The 14,985-nt window shown below is 35.1% G+C and overlaps 2 protein-coding genes across 2 annotated transcripts; both read left to right on the top strand.

Annotated features, from left to right (window-relative positions):
- The first annotated feature begins 1,712 nt into the window (after window positions 1–1,712).
- LOC128233623 (heat shock 70 kDa protein 12B-like) lies at window positions 1,713–4,587 on the top strand. The gene is made up of 6 exons (XM_052947384.1): window positions 1,713–1,731; window positions 1,873–1,960; window positions 2,111–2,448; window positions 2,604–2,822; window positions 3,063–3,198; window positions 3,336–4,587. Exons 3-6 carry the CDS (start codon window positions 2,146–2,148, stop codon window positions 3,491–3,493), a joined length of 816 nt encoding a protein of 271 aa, XP_052803344.1. The 5' UTR covers window positions 1,713–1,731; window positions 1,873–1,960; window positions 2,111–2,145; the 3' UTR covers window positions 3,494–4,587.
- On the top strand, window positions 3,505–4,392 carry LOC128235586 (heat shock 70 kDa protein 12A-like). Its single transcript, XM_052950397.1, has one exon. It carries the CDS (start codon window positions 3,505–3,507, stop codon window positions 4,390–4,392), a length of 888 nt encoding a protein of 295 aa, XP_052806357.1.
- Window positions 4,588–14,985: the final 10,398 nt, after the last annotated feature.

Raw genomic sequence — 14,985 nt, 5'->3', positions numbered from 1 at the left:
TATGTTATGTAAGTTTGCTATTCATGTCGTAAAATACCCCATTAAGCGAATGTTTTCTTGTTATCATATACCCCACTATAAATAACAAATATTGTATCTTGTATCTTGTATATTTGTGATAAAATTGAAGGTATATGTTATTGATTTGAAGTGATATTTACTAAAAAATATGTATAAATACTTGTTTGTAAATGTAAGTTTAGTAAAAGTCGATTAAATTATCTCCCGCCCCCCCCCCCCCAACTTTATTTACGTCAGTTTGTCAAAGTTCAAGGTCGTTGTGATTTGCAGCTGAAAATCCGATCTCGTTCAATAACTGAAGAATGCTTATATCCACGGACCTCGAACTTGGTATCCTGATTAAATGCATCTGCTTCCCTTTAGTCATGTTTTAAAAACATTCGCAACGTCTTTGATGCTTTGCATCAAAATTAGTCTTGTTTTAAGTTGACACGGTATTGTTGGTCAGATTATGTTGTGACGTCATACTTCTATAACGGTGCTTTTATAAGTCACGGGTATTTGCTGTAATGCGGATCGTTTTACAAATATTTTAAAATGCATTTTTGTTGTTAGAAAACTGAATTTTAATAGAATGCATGTTTGATCAATAATAAAAAGCAAGGGCGTTGCATGCAGATACCAACGCTTGTCCGTAAATCAAGTAGCACAATTACACAGATATTTTGAACAGATGAAAAAAGACCCCAGTTTACATTGCGATTGTATTTATTAAGTCTTTTGAGATTCGTTTTAGGTTCTTGAGTAGTGTTTAACTGTTTACCCACTGGTCAACATATTATGAAGATTTTGCCATGACGAGAACAACGCCATCGTGATTTTCCTGAACACTAAAAGTGAAATACAAACAATAACATAATGTTAGATTCTGTAGTCCCTCGATTTTTTTTTAAATACAAAATAAGATTCCATGGCAACTATTTCTTACCTTATTATACACTGATCAAAACAATACCACATTAATCACAAATACTTGGGGGAAAAACACCTAGATTTCCATTGCATTAGTTTCTTATCAGTCCCTTGAAAGGGACATATTATGTCAGTAAACAAACATAATTACATTCATTATATATGGTATCATTTATTTGAAGGTCTTTCGAAATATTAAACGTTCGCTTAGCTGTGCTCCGGTTCACAATACCATGCACGACTCATGCAAGGGAACTGCTGAACATACTAATAGATAAATTCGTAATCAAAGATAAAAAAACTCCTTATTTTGTTGTTATTTTTAAAAGAGTCGTTTTACTGAGTGCGTTATCAGTACCATGCAAATTGGGCAAAATATATCTTAAATATGAATAATAAAGATGACCATCTTGCCTGAAGATGCAGAGGAAACACAAGGTTTTGTTTGAGTTTGCTAGTACACATACATGATTTTTCACGCTAGCGTTTGTAAAACGCCAATATAAGTTTTGCTTAACATTTTTCTGCAGTAGGACTCGGTATGTTTTTCACTTAGTGCACCGTAAAAAATCTGTAATAACGATCTAATTCATCGGGCAGTCGGACACCATCAGTCTCGGCTAGATTTAAACTGCTCCGAGACAAAAACGGCAAGTGTACGTACACGCAGACTTATTCCAGCAATGATAATTTAGGGCTATAACTTAACAGTGTGTGTATACCACGTGATAATATGAGTCCACAACGTTTCCGATTACAATAAAGTAGCATAGATATTAACAAATCTTTATTTTATAAGTAAGCGTGTTCACATTTAATCCAAACATTTGCTGTGTGCACTATTTACGCGTTTTCATTGAATGCCAAAAACATAAACATTTCTTTAAATAGATACGCGTAAATTTAATCTGAATTCATTGAAATCTCATTCTATTTCAGCGAAGAGGAAGTTAAATACCATTTGACACAGAAATGCTACGGATAGTGGTGTAATAATCTATTGACTATTCTTATTTTTGCCGGAAAGGTATGTTATTGATTTATGTCTTACAATTTAATATTCCTTTTTTCATACTAAAATTTAAGATTTGTTTATATTCTATTGACAATGTGATGAGGAAGTAATATACGAAATGTATCTCGTATCTCTATGGTTACACCAAGCTTATCACTTCAGATGTGAAACGTTGTCATAGTAAGACAAACCTCACAATGGCCAGTTTTGGTGAATCATCCCTTGTTGTTGTTGCATTTGATTTTGGCACCACCTTCAGTGGCTATGCATTCTCCTTCCGGAATGATCCACTCAAAGTCCAAACCAATGGCAACTGGATTGCTGGATCTGAAAAGTTGATGTCTCTTAAAACTCCGACATGCCTTCTCCTTGACCAAAAAGGAAACTTTCATTCATTTGGTTTTGAGGCTGAAAATAAGTACACATCACTAGCAGAAGATGGTCAACATCATGGCTGGAGGCTGTTCAGAAGGTTTAAAATGATGCTACACAGCAACAAGGTAATGTAGAGTTCATACTTTGTAGGATTTTTGTACTTCAAATTCTTATGCCTTTAATATCTTCTGTTTTGTTGGCACTATGATGAATTTGCCATGCATGTACAAGCTTTTATTGACATAAACGAACTCAAAATACTGGATTATTACAATTTCAGAAACTTTCAAGAGGAGCGACTGTTGAAGATATCAACCAGAAGTCGATGCCAGCGCTTCCCGTATTTGCTATGTCTATTCGTTACTTAAGGAACCATTTTCTTGAAGCCGTGGAAAAGCAGACAGCCGGTGTGGAAGAAACGGATATTCAATATGTCCTCACGGTTCCCGCCATTTGGGATGACAGCGCCAAACAGTTTATGAGAGAAGCTGCTATTGAGGTACATATAATGACAGATGTTCCTATGTGCTGCGTTTTTCATGGTTTTTGTTTTGTATTCTTGGGTTCATTTTAATAACTTATGATTCCCTTTCCTGGATAAAAAAACAACACAGTACAGCATTTGAGAGTACCCTAAGTTGGACTCGTACCACGAACTCCGGTGAGAGGCGGACACATACACCACTGTGGAAACAAAACCTTGAGTTCTTATTTAATTTAATTGCTTTAACTTTTACAGGCTGGGATCGATTCAAGGCGACTGAAACTTGCATATGAGCCCGAGGCAGCCTCTATCTGGTGTCAGATTGTGACGTCGGATGCGAAAGCGTCTCTTGACAGACCCGGTGTCCAGTATATGGTCGTTGATTTAGGAGGTAAATATTTAAGTATTCAAACTTAAGTACCGAAAGCACATTTAAACAGAAACACTGCAAATGTGTAATATTTAAATGATAGAAGATCTATGTGTCTTTGTTATTTTTTATTAAATATTTTATAATTTGTTCTTTAGGAGGAACAGCGGATATTTTTCTCATGAAAAGCAAGCAAATGGAACGCTTAAAGAAATTCACAAGGCAAGCGGAGGGCCATGGGGTGGAACTTACGTCGACGACAATTACATTTCCATGCTTTGTGACGTATTTGGTACGAGAGCTATCGAGGAGCTGAGAAGAGAGGAAATGGGTGACTATTTCGACATTTTGAGAGAATTTGAGACAAAGAAAAGAACATTTTCTACGAAAATTAAAGACAAGATAACTTTTCGGATTTCAGCCACTTTGAGAGAACTCTCCGATAAGTTCGAAGGCGGAACGCTCAAGGATCGAATTGGAAATCTTCGTTACGGGAGCAACCTTGAGCTTCGTGGATCTGACAAGCTGAGAGTTGATCCTCTGATCATCAGCGGCTGGTTCGATGGACCTCTTAATTATCTGCTTAGACATGTGAAGGAACTGTTTAGAGAGCCGAAAATGTCTGGCGTATCCACAGTTTTGCTTGTGGGTGGATTCGGGGAAAGTATGTATGTGCAAGAAAGATTAAAGGCAGAAATCATAAACAAGCAGATAATTGTTCCTGCAGAAGCTGGTCTGGTTGTGTTGAAAGGTGCAGTTCGGTTTGGGCACGAATCGGATATAGTATCCTCGAGGGTCATGCAGTTTACATATGGTTTTGGTGGCCGCATGCCTTTTGACAAAAACATCCATCCAGAATCCAACCTTGTCATTCGGGACGGCAAGAGGAGATGCAAAGATGCGTTTATTATCGTTGCTCGAGCAGGAGATGAAATTGATTTTGGCGAGGAAAAGACGGTCGGAAGGGATCCTGGAAGTAATTTGGAGTCCACAACGTTCCCGATATTTCGATGCCTGTCTCCTAATCCAATCATTACAACGGAGAGAGGCTGTAGGCGAATCGGGCACCTGAGAGTTTACCATCCTGAGGGAGATACAAAGCGTGACAAAAAGATGAACGTTACTTTTATGTTCGGTGATACAGAACTGTTGGTGAAAGTTACGATCCGAAAGACCGGAAAAACATTCGAACTTGCGATTGATTGTCTGGAATGAAGGCTTTTGTGTGGTATAATAATTAACGTTTGCATGGCTTATACAGGCTGACATGTACATGAGTTGTTTAGGTTAACGAGTTATGTGAGTGTATTCATTAGGTAGTGTGCTTTTTAGGTTTAAAATGTCAATTAATCAACGAATTTATTAAGTTTGCTTGTATTTTGACCATCTTATAATGGATTTGTTGTTGTTGTTGTTGTTGTTGTTACCTTGCGAAAACAATATATATTTATTTTTTTAAAGCCACTGGATTTCATTTTACGTAAAAACTCATCCTTCGGTTGCAATTTTGTTTTACTGTTTTAAAAACTTCGCTTTAAATACTCAATTCAGCAGCAAGCTTGATATATATGTTATCATTGGTTTGGAGATATTATTGTTTTTACTCTAACTTAATTTCCATCCATGTAATTGCTACCGAAAGTGTTTGCCCTACATTTTCAGCCTATAATGGGCGCTAAAATATTTAGTTTTTAATTTGTGAATAATCGTCACTAATTGCTAAAGATGACACTCGATGATTAAGTATATTGCATAACTGCACATGCGCATATAGCCACGCCTACTGTTTCATATACAAAGGCGCAACATCAGCGTCAATGCTATCGCATTGTCCCGCCATGCATTGATTGACAGGTCTTTTTGACAGGCGCACGGCTTAATTTTAAAGCTGATGCAATTTGGGAGTGGCTTACACTACGTCAGTTAGAATTTATTAAAGATGAAGTCTTACTCCAAAATAGGATTTGCCACAATTAAAACAAATTGTTTGATATATTAAAAGGATGAATTAATGTCGAAAACAATGGTTCTTATAAAGGATACCAAGTTTAAATTGAAAAAAAAGGTGATGAAAACACGGTATTTCTACCTTATGAAACGATAGTAGATCACATTAATTTTTTTAGCATTAACCAATCACTTAATATTTTGGCGTGTTCAGCTATTAAATACACCGTTACAATCTTGTTATCAGTAATAAATATTTTCCTTTATTTAGTATGTAGTTAAAGGTTTATCACTCAAAATTTAAATATGTCATATAAGAGTGTCACTTTAAGTAATTTATTATTGAATAAGAAACTGCGGTCGCCCAGCTCCCTTAGGTTACTTATTCACGAAGAAATAACTTAATATATAGAGGATATTTGTTTATTTCAGTGTAAGATCGTATTTTATTTCATGACTATCATAGAAAAACATATTAATATATAAAATAATAGTTTTTCTCTGATCACGAGTGAAATTAAATTCGATCTTACACTGAAATAAACAAATTTTCTGTTTCTTTTATGCTTATTTTCCGAGTATTATAGTATTTTAATTTATTTTCTTAATTACCCCCTTTTTTGAAAAGGGTGTTGTTTACGCCGCTACCCGTGGGAAGCCCCTCACGCAAAATATACTATTTATAGCTGGTGACGTCGCTGTCAGTTTTCTGTTTACGGTTTGTTGAGAAAAAGTTCTCCGATATTCTCTTTATAATAATTAATTGTTTATTATTCGCTCGTTTTTAGTGCAAATATTTTATGAACAGTTATCAATGAAGTTTTATAAGTGCATCCATGTTCAAAAAAATAACGAAAGCATGTTTATTTTAAGCGAGGCATGAATACATAACCAACTAACTATGCCGCCATTTATTGAATGGAAATTTGAAAGGTGGAATGTGTTGCGGATAATCATTGGATATAAACCATTTTTCTTAGTTTTAGAATGTGTTTCATGATACATGGATATTCAGTCATATTACTGTCAGAGACCAGTCTGTTTCGTTTCAAGACAGGTTGTTTTCCAGGCAATGATGAGGACTACGCTAGGTTGTTGACAAATTTTGAGGCGTGGGTGGGGTAAAAAAAATATCAGTTAATCTGTAAATTGTTGTGTGAATTTTCCGGGTAGTTCGTATTACGTATTATAACGTCAAACAGTTCAAAATACATTTAAACGATGATAGAGCATTCTATTTATATTTGAACAGATGTTTTCGTTTGTAATTTGTTTAGTATGAAAACAAATGTTCGAACATTCAGCTTGAAGATCAAGGAATCGTTTGAAAAACAAAACGGGATAACCATTTTTCTAAAAAACAGTAAGTTGTTAATTTCCAAATATATCCTTATTTTTACTTGTGTAACATTTCTACAAAAGTAACTACGATGGATTTTAAAAGTAGTACTGAAAGTTGATATTTTCACTTCTTATTTTGCAGCGAAAATATCAAATGTTCAATGTTGTTATTTCACTGATATAGCTCCATATTTCATCGCAAAGCATGGAAGAAACTATAACCTATACTTGGTGTACATTCTGAGTGTGTTTATTATCGTGTGTATCTTATGTTGTATTGTGTTTGATTAATTGTTAAGGTGGTGTCCATATAACATCAGGCAGAAGGCGTAAATGGCACGCCTACTCATATACAAATTCAATAAGCCGGCGGATAAGGGCCACCTCCTATCCCTTAGCCATACCTTAACCCTTACCTTACTTACGTAAATGATAAGCCCCATTTACACCTCGCCAAAGTCCACTTCTGATGTTATTTAGACTTAACCTGATTTATGGCAAATTGGAACATTTTGTGGCACCTATGTCTTCGAAAAATGTTTTGCCATGCGTTTATATCACATGACTGAACAGCTTGAGACTATGCAAATTAGTTTCTGTGCAGCGCTAAATTAGAGTGTGGACGTTTTGTGTTAACTGGCTTTGTTTTGTAAGTATTGAATAGTTAGAGTTTTAATGTTTGTATTTTAATGATTTATTCCGCTTGTGCTTTCCCATTTGGGAACTTTACCAAAGGACGCCAAATCAATAAAAAAAAATGCTAGATGCACGCTTAATATACTAATTGTACTGTGTTGGAGCTTATGTTATAAAGCAACAGCTATTGGTTAATTATAGAAATTAACCATTTTTTGTTTCATTTCACGACTGAACATAAACTTAAATTAATTGAGAAAACATAATTATGTTTTCAGAAATGGACACATTTTTCTTTCTGTTGAATAGGCAGCAGATTTCACCAAAAAAATGCATTCATCTTATAATTTCTGTTCTCGAACTGGCAGTTGCAAATACTTCTTGAACATTCTTCGAATGCATTGTTTAAATTAAAAATGACGAACAAACATAAGAAATACCCTAAAAATGAATGTCGCAATAATACTCATAACATTATTATTTTATTTGTTTTATGCATTTCCTTATTGTGTATATTTTTTTAAGTTAATTTTAATGCATTTGTTTTTCAATGATCTGCAATGTAATTTTCATGATAATTTTACTATACTGAATTATGGTAAATGATTTATTCCGTATAAGTTAACAACTCATTAAGTGGCTATATCGACTCAACTATGTCGACAAATTAGTTGAACTTGCTGTGTCGACTTCGCTTTTTTTAGTCCATATAGGGTGTAAAACCTGATATGTCAACGTATCAAGTTAATAAGTGATTAAGTCGACATTATTGTGACAGCATATCGTGTTATACATAGTCATGTCGACATAAAGCAAGTTGACAAGAATACGTGATCACATCATAAAAACGGTGAACACTCTCAATGCTACCGCCCAGCAGACTTAATGTTTTGGGCTGAGCAAATAATTTATATTTGTGGTGAAATTCTACTTAATCTATACTAAAATAAGAGGGTTTTAGAATCAAGAATCATACCCTTTAACAATTAACGAATAAAGCTTTTGTTCGTTTCCTAGCATTTTGAGCTCAGACTTATTGGGACAAAAACAGTTTCCATATAACTTGTCCTGGGAACAACTAAATGGAAACCCTGAACTATGGAAGCGTATATCGTATATACTGATGATGTGAACATGTACGCTTGTCAACATGTTTGATGTCACCTTGACGACTTAAGCCACCTCTTAAATCACCATTTAAACGTGTCGGCATACGTTTTGACGACAAAAATGGTTAAACACGTTATGCCAACTTCACAATGATGAAGTCTGTTGCAGATTCTAGAATTACAGACTATACTTTACTTTATCTTTAACACATCTGTGCATGCACTTGTATTATAGGTCGTTATGATCTAGGGTCCCGGTAATGCAGTGGCTACTGCACGTGCTGACAATCCGGAGGTTGCGAATTTGAGTCTCATCCCAGCCTGTCATTCGTTCACTTGGTAGACACGAATCTTATGGTCTTTAGTTGTAAATCTGTAGTCTAGTGACTTGACTGTCAGGCCAGGATGGCAGGTTTGATTCCCTTGCTTTACCAATAAAAAAAACTAATCGTCTTTCGGAAGGGTCGTTGAACTGGGTACCCGTGTGCCAGTGTTATACACTGGCGCGCGTTTAATACCCAAGGACGCTTTAACCAGGGTAACGTTTTGTCTGTAGACTGTGCCCAAAAACAAGACATCTCACCAGGGCAGACACAAATTGTTTTGCTCTTGGCGTCGTGATATTAAAGTATATACCCTTTCGGTAATACTCCTTCAATCTCCATTTCAACTGAGAGAAAAAAAAGCCAATTATAGTGGATTGAGGGCCACACTGTTAGGCAATCCAGATGACAACCAACACTAGACTGAACATATGTGTTAAAAGGACATTCAACCCAACACACAATAATCGGTCCGCACCGAGCTAGTTCCGTTCTGCATAGTAGTGCCATCCTGCTATGATGTTACAGGCAATATCCGGATATGAAGAAGGGTGTTGTAGGTTAAGCTGGATAAGGTCAGCAGACCATAGAGTTACTGATGAATACATGTTTCTTGCACACCCTAGAGGCATTTTTGCCTTTTGTTCACAGTGTTTGTAGTTGTGACGGTTCATATTTTTGCACTCTGTTTCTATAAACATACCTTTAAATGAAAACCAACATGGGTGCATGTTCTGGTGTATTTTCAGTACTTAAAATCACACCGTCAGTCAAGTCTGCTTTAATCGTCAAGGCGACATAAAACATGGTGACAAGCGTACATGCTCACATCATTAGTATATACGATATACGCTTCCATATAAAAAGTCGACAATGTAACATAGTCACATCGTCAATATATAATGATATACGCTTCCATATAACAAGTCGACAATGTAACATAGTCACATCGTCAATATATAATGATATACGCGTCCATATAACAAGTCGACAATGTAACATAGTCACATCGTCAATATATAATGATATACGCTTCCATATAACAAGTCGACAATGTAACATAGTCACATCGTCAATATATAATGATATACGCATCCATAGAACAAGTCGACAATATTACATGTTCACACCTTCAGTATATACGATATACGCTTCCATATAACAAGTCGACAATAAAGCATGTTCACACCTTCAGTATATACGATATACGCTTCCATATAACAAGTCGACAATGTAACATAGTCACATTGTCAATATATAATGATATACGCATCCATAGAACAAGTCGACAATATAGCATGTTCACACCTTCAGTATATACGATATACGCTTCCATATAACAAGTCGACAATGTAACATAGTCACATCGTCAATATATAATGATATGCGCATCCATAGAACAAGTCGACAATATTACATGTTCACACCTTCAGTATATACGATATACGCTTCCATATAACAAGTCGACAATGTAACATAGTCACATCGTCAATATATAATTATATACGCATCCATATAACAAGTCGACAATTTAACATAGTCACATTGTCAATATATAATGATATACGCATCCATAGAACAAGTCGACAATATTACATGTTCACACCTTCAGTATATACGATATACGCTTCCATATAACAAGTCGACAATGTAACATAGTCACATCGTCAATATATAATGATATACGCATCCATAGAACAAGTCGACAATATTACATGTTCACACCTTCAGTATATACGATATACGCTTCCATATAACAAGTCGACAATGTAACATAGTCACATTGTCAATATATAATGATATACGCATCCATAGAACAAGTCGACAATATTACATGTTCACACCTTCAGTATATACGATATACGCTTCCATATAACAAGTCGACAATATTACATGTTCACATCATCAATATATACGATATACACTTCAATAATACATGTCGACAATATTACATGATCACATCATCAGTATATACGATAAACGTTTCCATAGTTCAGAGTTTTCATTTAGTTCTATTCAATTCAATATCTTTATTTCCGCCTTTTAAATGTTTTATTATCATTTGCCAAAAATCCCTGTGTTTATTTTTTGAACATATTTGTTATCAATTTGATGCCCGTATGGACCTAGTTCTGGAATCAAACTGAAACTGGTATAATGAGAGTAATGTTACCGCCTCACGATTGTCTCCCTTAGTTATTAAAGGCCAAGTTTAAGGCATGATAATCACCTGCTGTACATCTCCTGCTAATTGCACTAGTGTCACAGTAGGGGCCAATTTCCTGTGTATTCGTTTATTGAATCAGGGCAGTTATATAAAAAAAACTCAGAAACTGCACAGCAGGATACTCAGATCTGAGATCTGATAAGAGGGATCAAGGCAAAGAGATTAAGATCAATAAACAGAGGTTGTATTATACTATACACAGATTTAGGGGGGGGGGGGGGGTCACTTACACTAAAACTAGGCATTTAAGAAATCATTTGCTTTCATAAACAAGGTACAGTTTCTCATCAATTTGGAGGTTTGATATAGTATATTTAGTCTTTTTACTAATGGCATTCGTTGAAACCGTTTGTTTTACGTGATATTGATTTACATAAAGCTGCACTCTCACAGATATACCATTTTTACAACATTTTTTATTTGTTTGTCTTGGAATGGGCAAATTTTGGCATAAATTTCTGCAAATCAATGATTTAAGACTGCTGACATATTTCCGTTTGAAAATTTTTCTTTTTTGGCTTAAACCGTTACTAGCGGTTTAAGAAAAATGCATTAAAAATCATTTTTTGAACTTAAATATAAAAATTTGCGACCTATTTTTGTCAGCAGTCTTATATATCTGGTTTCTATGGATTTTCGCAAAAATTTGCTCGTTTCAAGACAAAAAATAAATATGTTGTCAAAACGATCAATCTGTGAGAGTGCAGCTTTAAGGACAAATTAAGTTTAAAGTATTGTTTACAATTACCGTATAAACGGGCAGTGAAAGAACAACTTTTGTAGACGAATACTACCGACACATGACATTAGAAATACTGCTTAAGTCTTGAACGTGAAAGATAAAGATCACATTAAATAATTCACAGTAGCTATTCACTTTCACTTTGAAGTAATGAGATTTTGTTAAAATTAGTTTGTATTCATCGGCAAGTTTAACGTACCCAACACTTGAATAGTAAATATACAGAGCCATGCGAGAGTCGCAAATTCGCATTTTCTATCCCATAATTCAATTACCCGTGATGCATTGAACTTATGTAAATACTACACTGGTGCCCGTTAAAAGCCAGCTCTAACCAGGATTACATTCCACACACACACACACACACACGCAGGCACGCACGCAAGCAGGTACGCACGCACGCACGTACGCACGCAATCACGCACGCACGCACGTACGCACGCAATCACGCAATCACGCACGCACACACGCAGGTACGCACGCAGGCACGCACAAACGCACTCACTCACTCACTCACTCACTCAGAGCGACTCTATATGGCGTGCCCTGGAAAAAGATGGATTTTGCTTTATCTCTAGATTATAAGAAGACATTCTCTGCATCAAAAAGCTACTGTAAGATATAAAACAATCAATCATAATAAAATAATCTCTTATATACAAATGATATTTAAAACAACGAATGGTACATAATAAAATATAAAACGCAAAAGTTCAATAGTTTAAAAACTATTCTTTATATATATGTACAGCAATTGGTCAGCAGTATCCGTGTATTTATTTATCGAGAGGGAACTGGCCCCAATATCACAAAAATACTTAAGTCAAATCTCAAACTCAGTCTCAACTCATTTCACCATATAAAAGCGTAATATTCTTCAATATCTTGCAAGTTGTATACTTATTGAAAACGTATTTCCTTATAGAAGGTGTTGATAAAAATATTTTGTCAATTTTTCAAAGAAAACTAATTCTTGAACAAAAATTATACTTGAGTATTTTATAAAAGATATAGAATTGTACTCAAATACATTTTTTGGCTGTAGAATATATTTACTTTGGAATTCGACCAAAGGCTTTTATCAGCCTATTCTGTGATAGAATGAGCTTATAAAACTGTTAAAAACATATGTGATTTTTAATAAATTTTAATGCTTTGTGATAAAATGTGTTGAGACTGAGTTTGAGATTTGACTTAAGTGTTTTCGTGATATTGGGGCCTGGTCAGCACTTCAGCACATCCCCGGTAATGTTGTGGCGGCGTTCCCCTGCTGTCCGCCAAGAATCACCGTGTCTTGTGTGACAGATCGTAACTAAAAAGATGGGCGGTGTAGTGAGTTTGTGTGTGTGTGTGGGGGGGGGTAAGTCTGGTCACGGGCGCTTGGTTTGTTGGGGCACCGCGTGCTGAATGGTACTCTGATGGTCATTTGTTCGAGCACCATACTGAGCACACTCTTCATCCCAGGTTTACTTTAGGGGGGGGGGGGGGGGTATGGGTGTCAACTAAAGCCATGCAAAACATTTATTGTGCGACAGTTTGCAACTAAAAGTTGCGGGATGGGTCTCTCCTCCTGCAAAGTGAAGCTATTGTTGAGGGAGAGTTTGTGACTGAAAAATGGACGCTGCTTGTGAAGGATCCCACTGGCGCTGTTTGAGAAATGAGGGATGAACGAAAGGGTGTGTCAACACATGTCAGTTTACAGCATGGTTGATTGCAAAATTTAAATTAAGTTTGGCGTGAGGTAAGTGAGGTATGTTCAATTTTTTGCCGCATTCTTATTACTATTTAAAGAAAGAAAGAATCGTTAAAAGTATAATGTTTATTTAATAAATCTTACTGAATATCTTAGTTTGCGGTCTGCTTTTAGAATACAGCAAACATTTTCAGGCGATGAAATGACAGACGATTATAAGGTCGCCATTTTGAAAAATAAGATGGCTAACGGGGTTTTCCGAACAAGTAACCTTATAGGAATACCTATGCAAATTTGTATGCTTGTATCAAAAACTGAACGATTTTTCTTAATATTGACTTAATCTGCCGGGCTATACTTAAAAGCATTCTCTTATAGCATTACTATTTCAAATCGCTTATCATTCATAACTTATCGCTTCATCAATTACATAGACAATGCTACACTTAAAGTGTAAAGGTATTTCCAACCAGAGAAACATTTCCCATGAACGACATAGAGGAAAACTGCTGTCGTCTTTGTCCCAAAACCCTGTGTCAATTATATACTTTTTAAATAAACGCAATAAAGTAAACCTGGGAGGAAAAGTGCGCCCGGTGCGGGGCTTGAACCAACGACCGCCAGAACAATAGCACGGCTAACCGACTTAGCAAACGGGGCGGGTGAAACTTACCAACACACACTTCATAAACTTTCATAAAATGGTGTCTAATAGAAAAATAGAGTTATAAATGATGTTTTTTAGGTGAATAAGTTAATAATACTGATAAGAAGGGATATATATATAGCTTATATTATATTGACAGATTAAAATGAAACGAAAACACGATATTAACAATAGCGTTTCAATTAATCAACTATTACAAAAAAAAACTATATGAGAACACACTTAAAACGCTGCCTTTCTTTTGTTCAATTATAAAACTATACATGAAATTGTAGTACGGTATCATGAGTATTTACCGTTGGGTATATTTGCGTTTTTAAAGTCATCCATGCATATGTCTTATATAATACTTTTCAAATTATATTCTTAAACTGCAGCTATTTTAAAGCACATTGCTTCGTAATATATTAACGTAAATGTAACATCAGTTTATGCATTACATTGCTCGTTCACATGTTAACGACACAATGATTCGTATCAAATTTTTTTTATGTTTGCAAACACCGTATCAGAATCATACAGTTTTGTATTTTGTTTTATTATTTATTAAATTACTCCATAATGTCCTTACCTAGTAAATTCATAGTCCGCAAAGTTAAAGTCATACTTCCTGACTGAGCAACATTTGATAATAAACATACTCAGATCGACCAGGAAGTTATGAAAGGTAAACATACGGTAAAATGCAATCGGTTTATAAATCATGTATTATATACCAGTGTAAACATATGTTTATTGTTTAAGAAAGATTAAGAAAGCGCTATTTGGCATTTAAAATAAAAAAAAATACTTATAAAAGCTTGCTTCACGTGTGCATATTATTCCTGGTAATATGTATGATTCGTTTTATATAAATAGCATATGTTTATTATGTTGTGGTCAAAGTTCTGCATGAAATGTTCAAAATATTTTGATTTTTTGAACTAAGGTAAATGGCCTTTCTACACATACGCATTGTGTCTTTAATAGTATGTGTACAACATAGTATTATGTGTACAAAGTTTTATGTGAATATCTCTTATTTAGTAATAAGGTTATGGCAATTTAAAACTTGTACATACCATTTTCAATATGTCAAAAATAGCTTGACAAATAATGCAATAAAAATACAGGATCAAGTCCA

This window comes from Mya arenaria, chromosome 5 (genome assembly GCF_026914265.1).
Source record: "Mya arenaria isolate MELC-2E11 chromosome 5, ASM2691426v1".
NCBI classification, from domain to species: domain Eukaryota; kingdom Metazoa; phylum Mollusca; class Bivalvia; order Myida; family Myidae; genus Mya; species Mya arenaria.
Note: the sequence above shows the minus strand (reverse complement) of the source record. Positions and strands in the feature narration are given on the sequence as shown.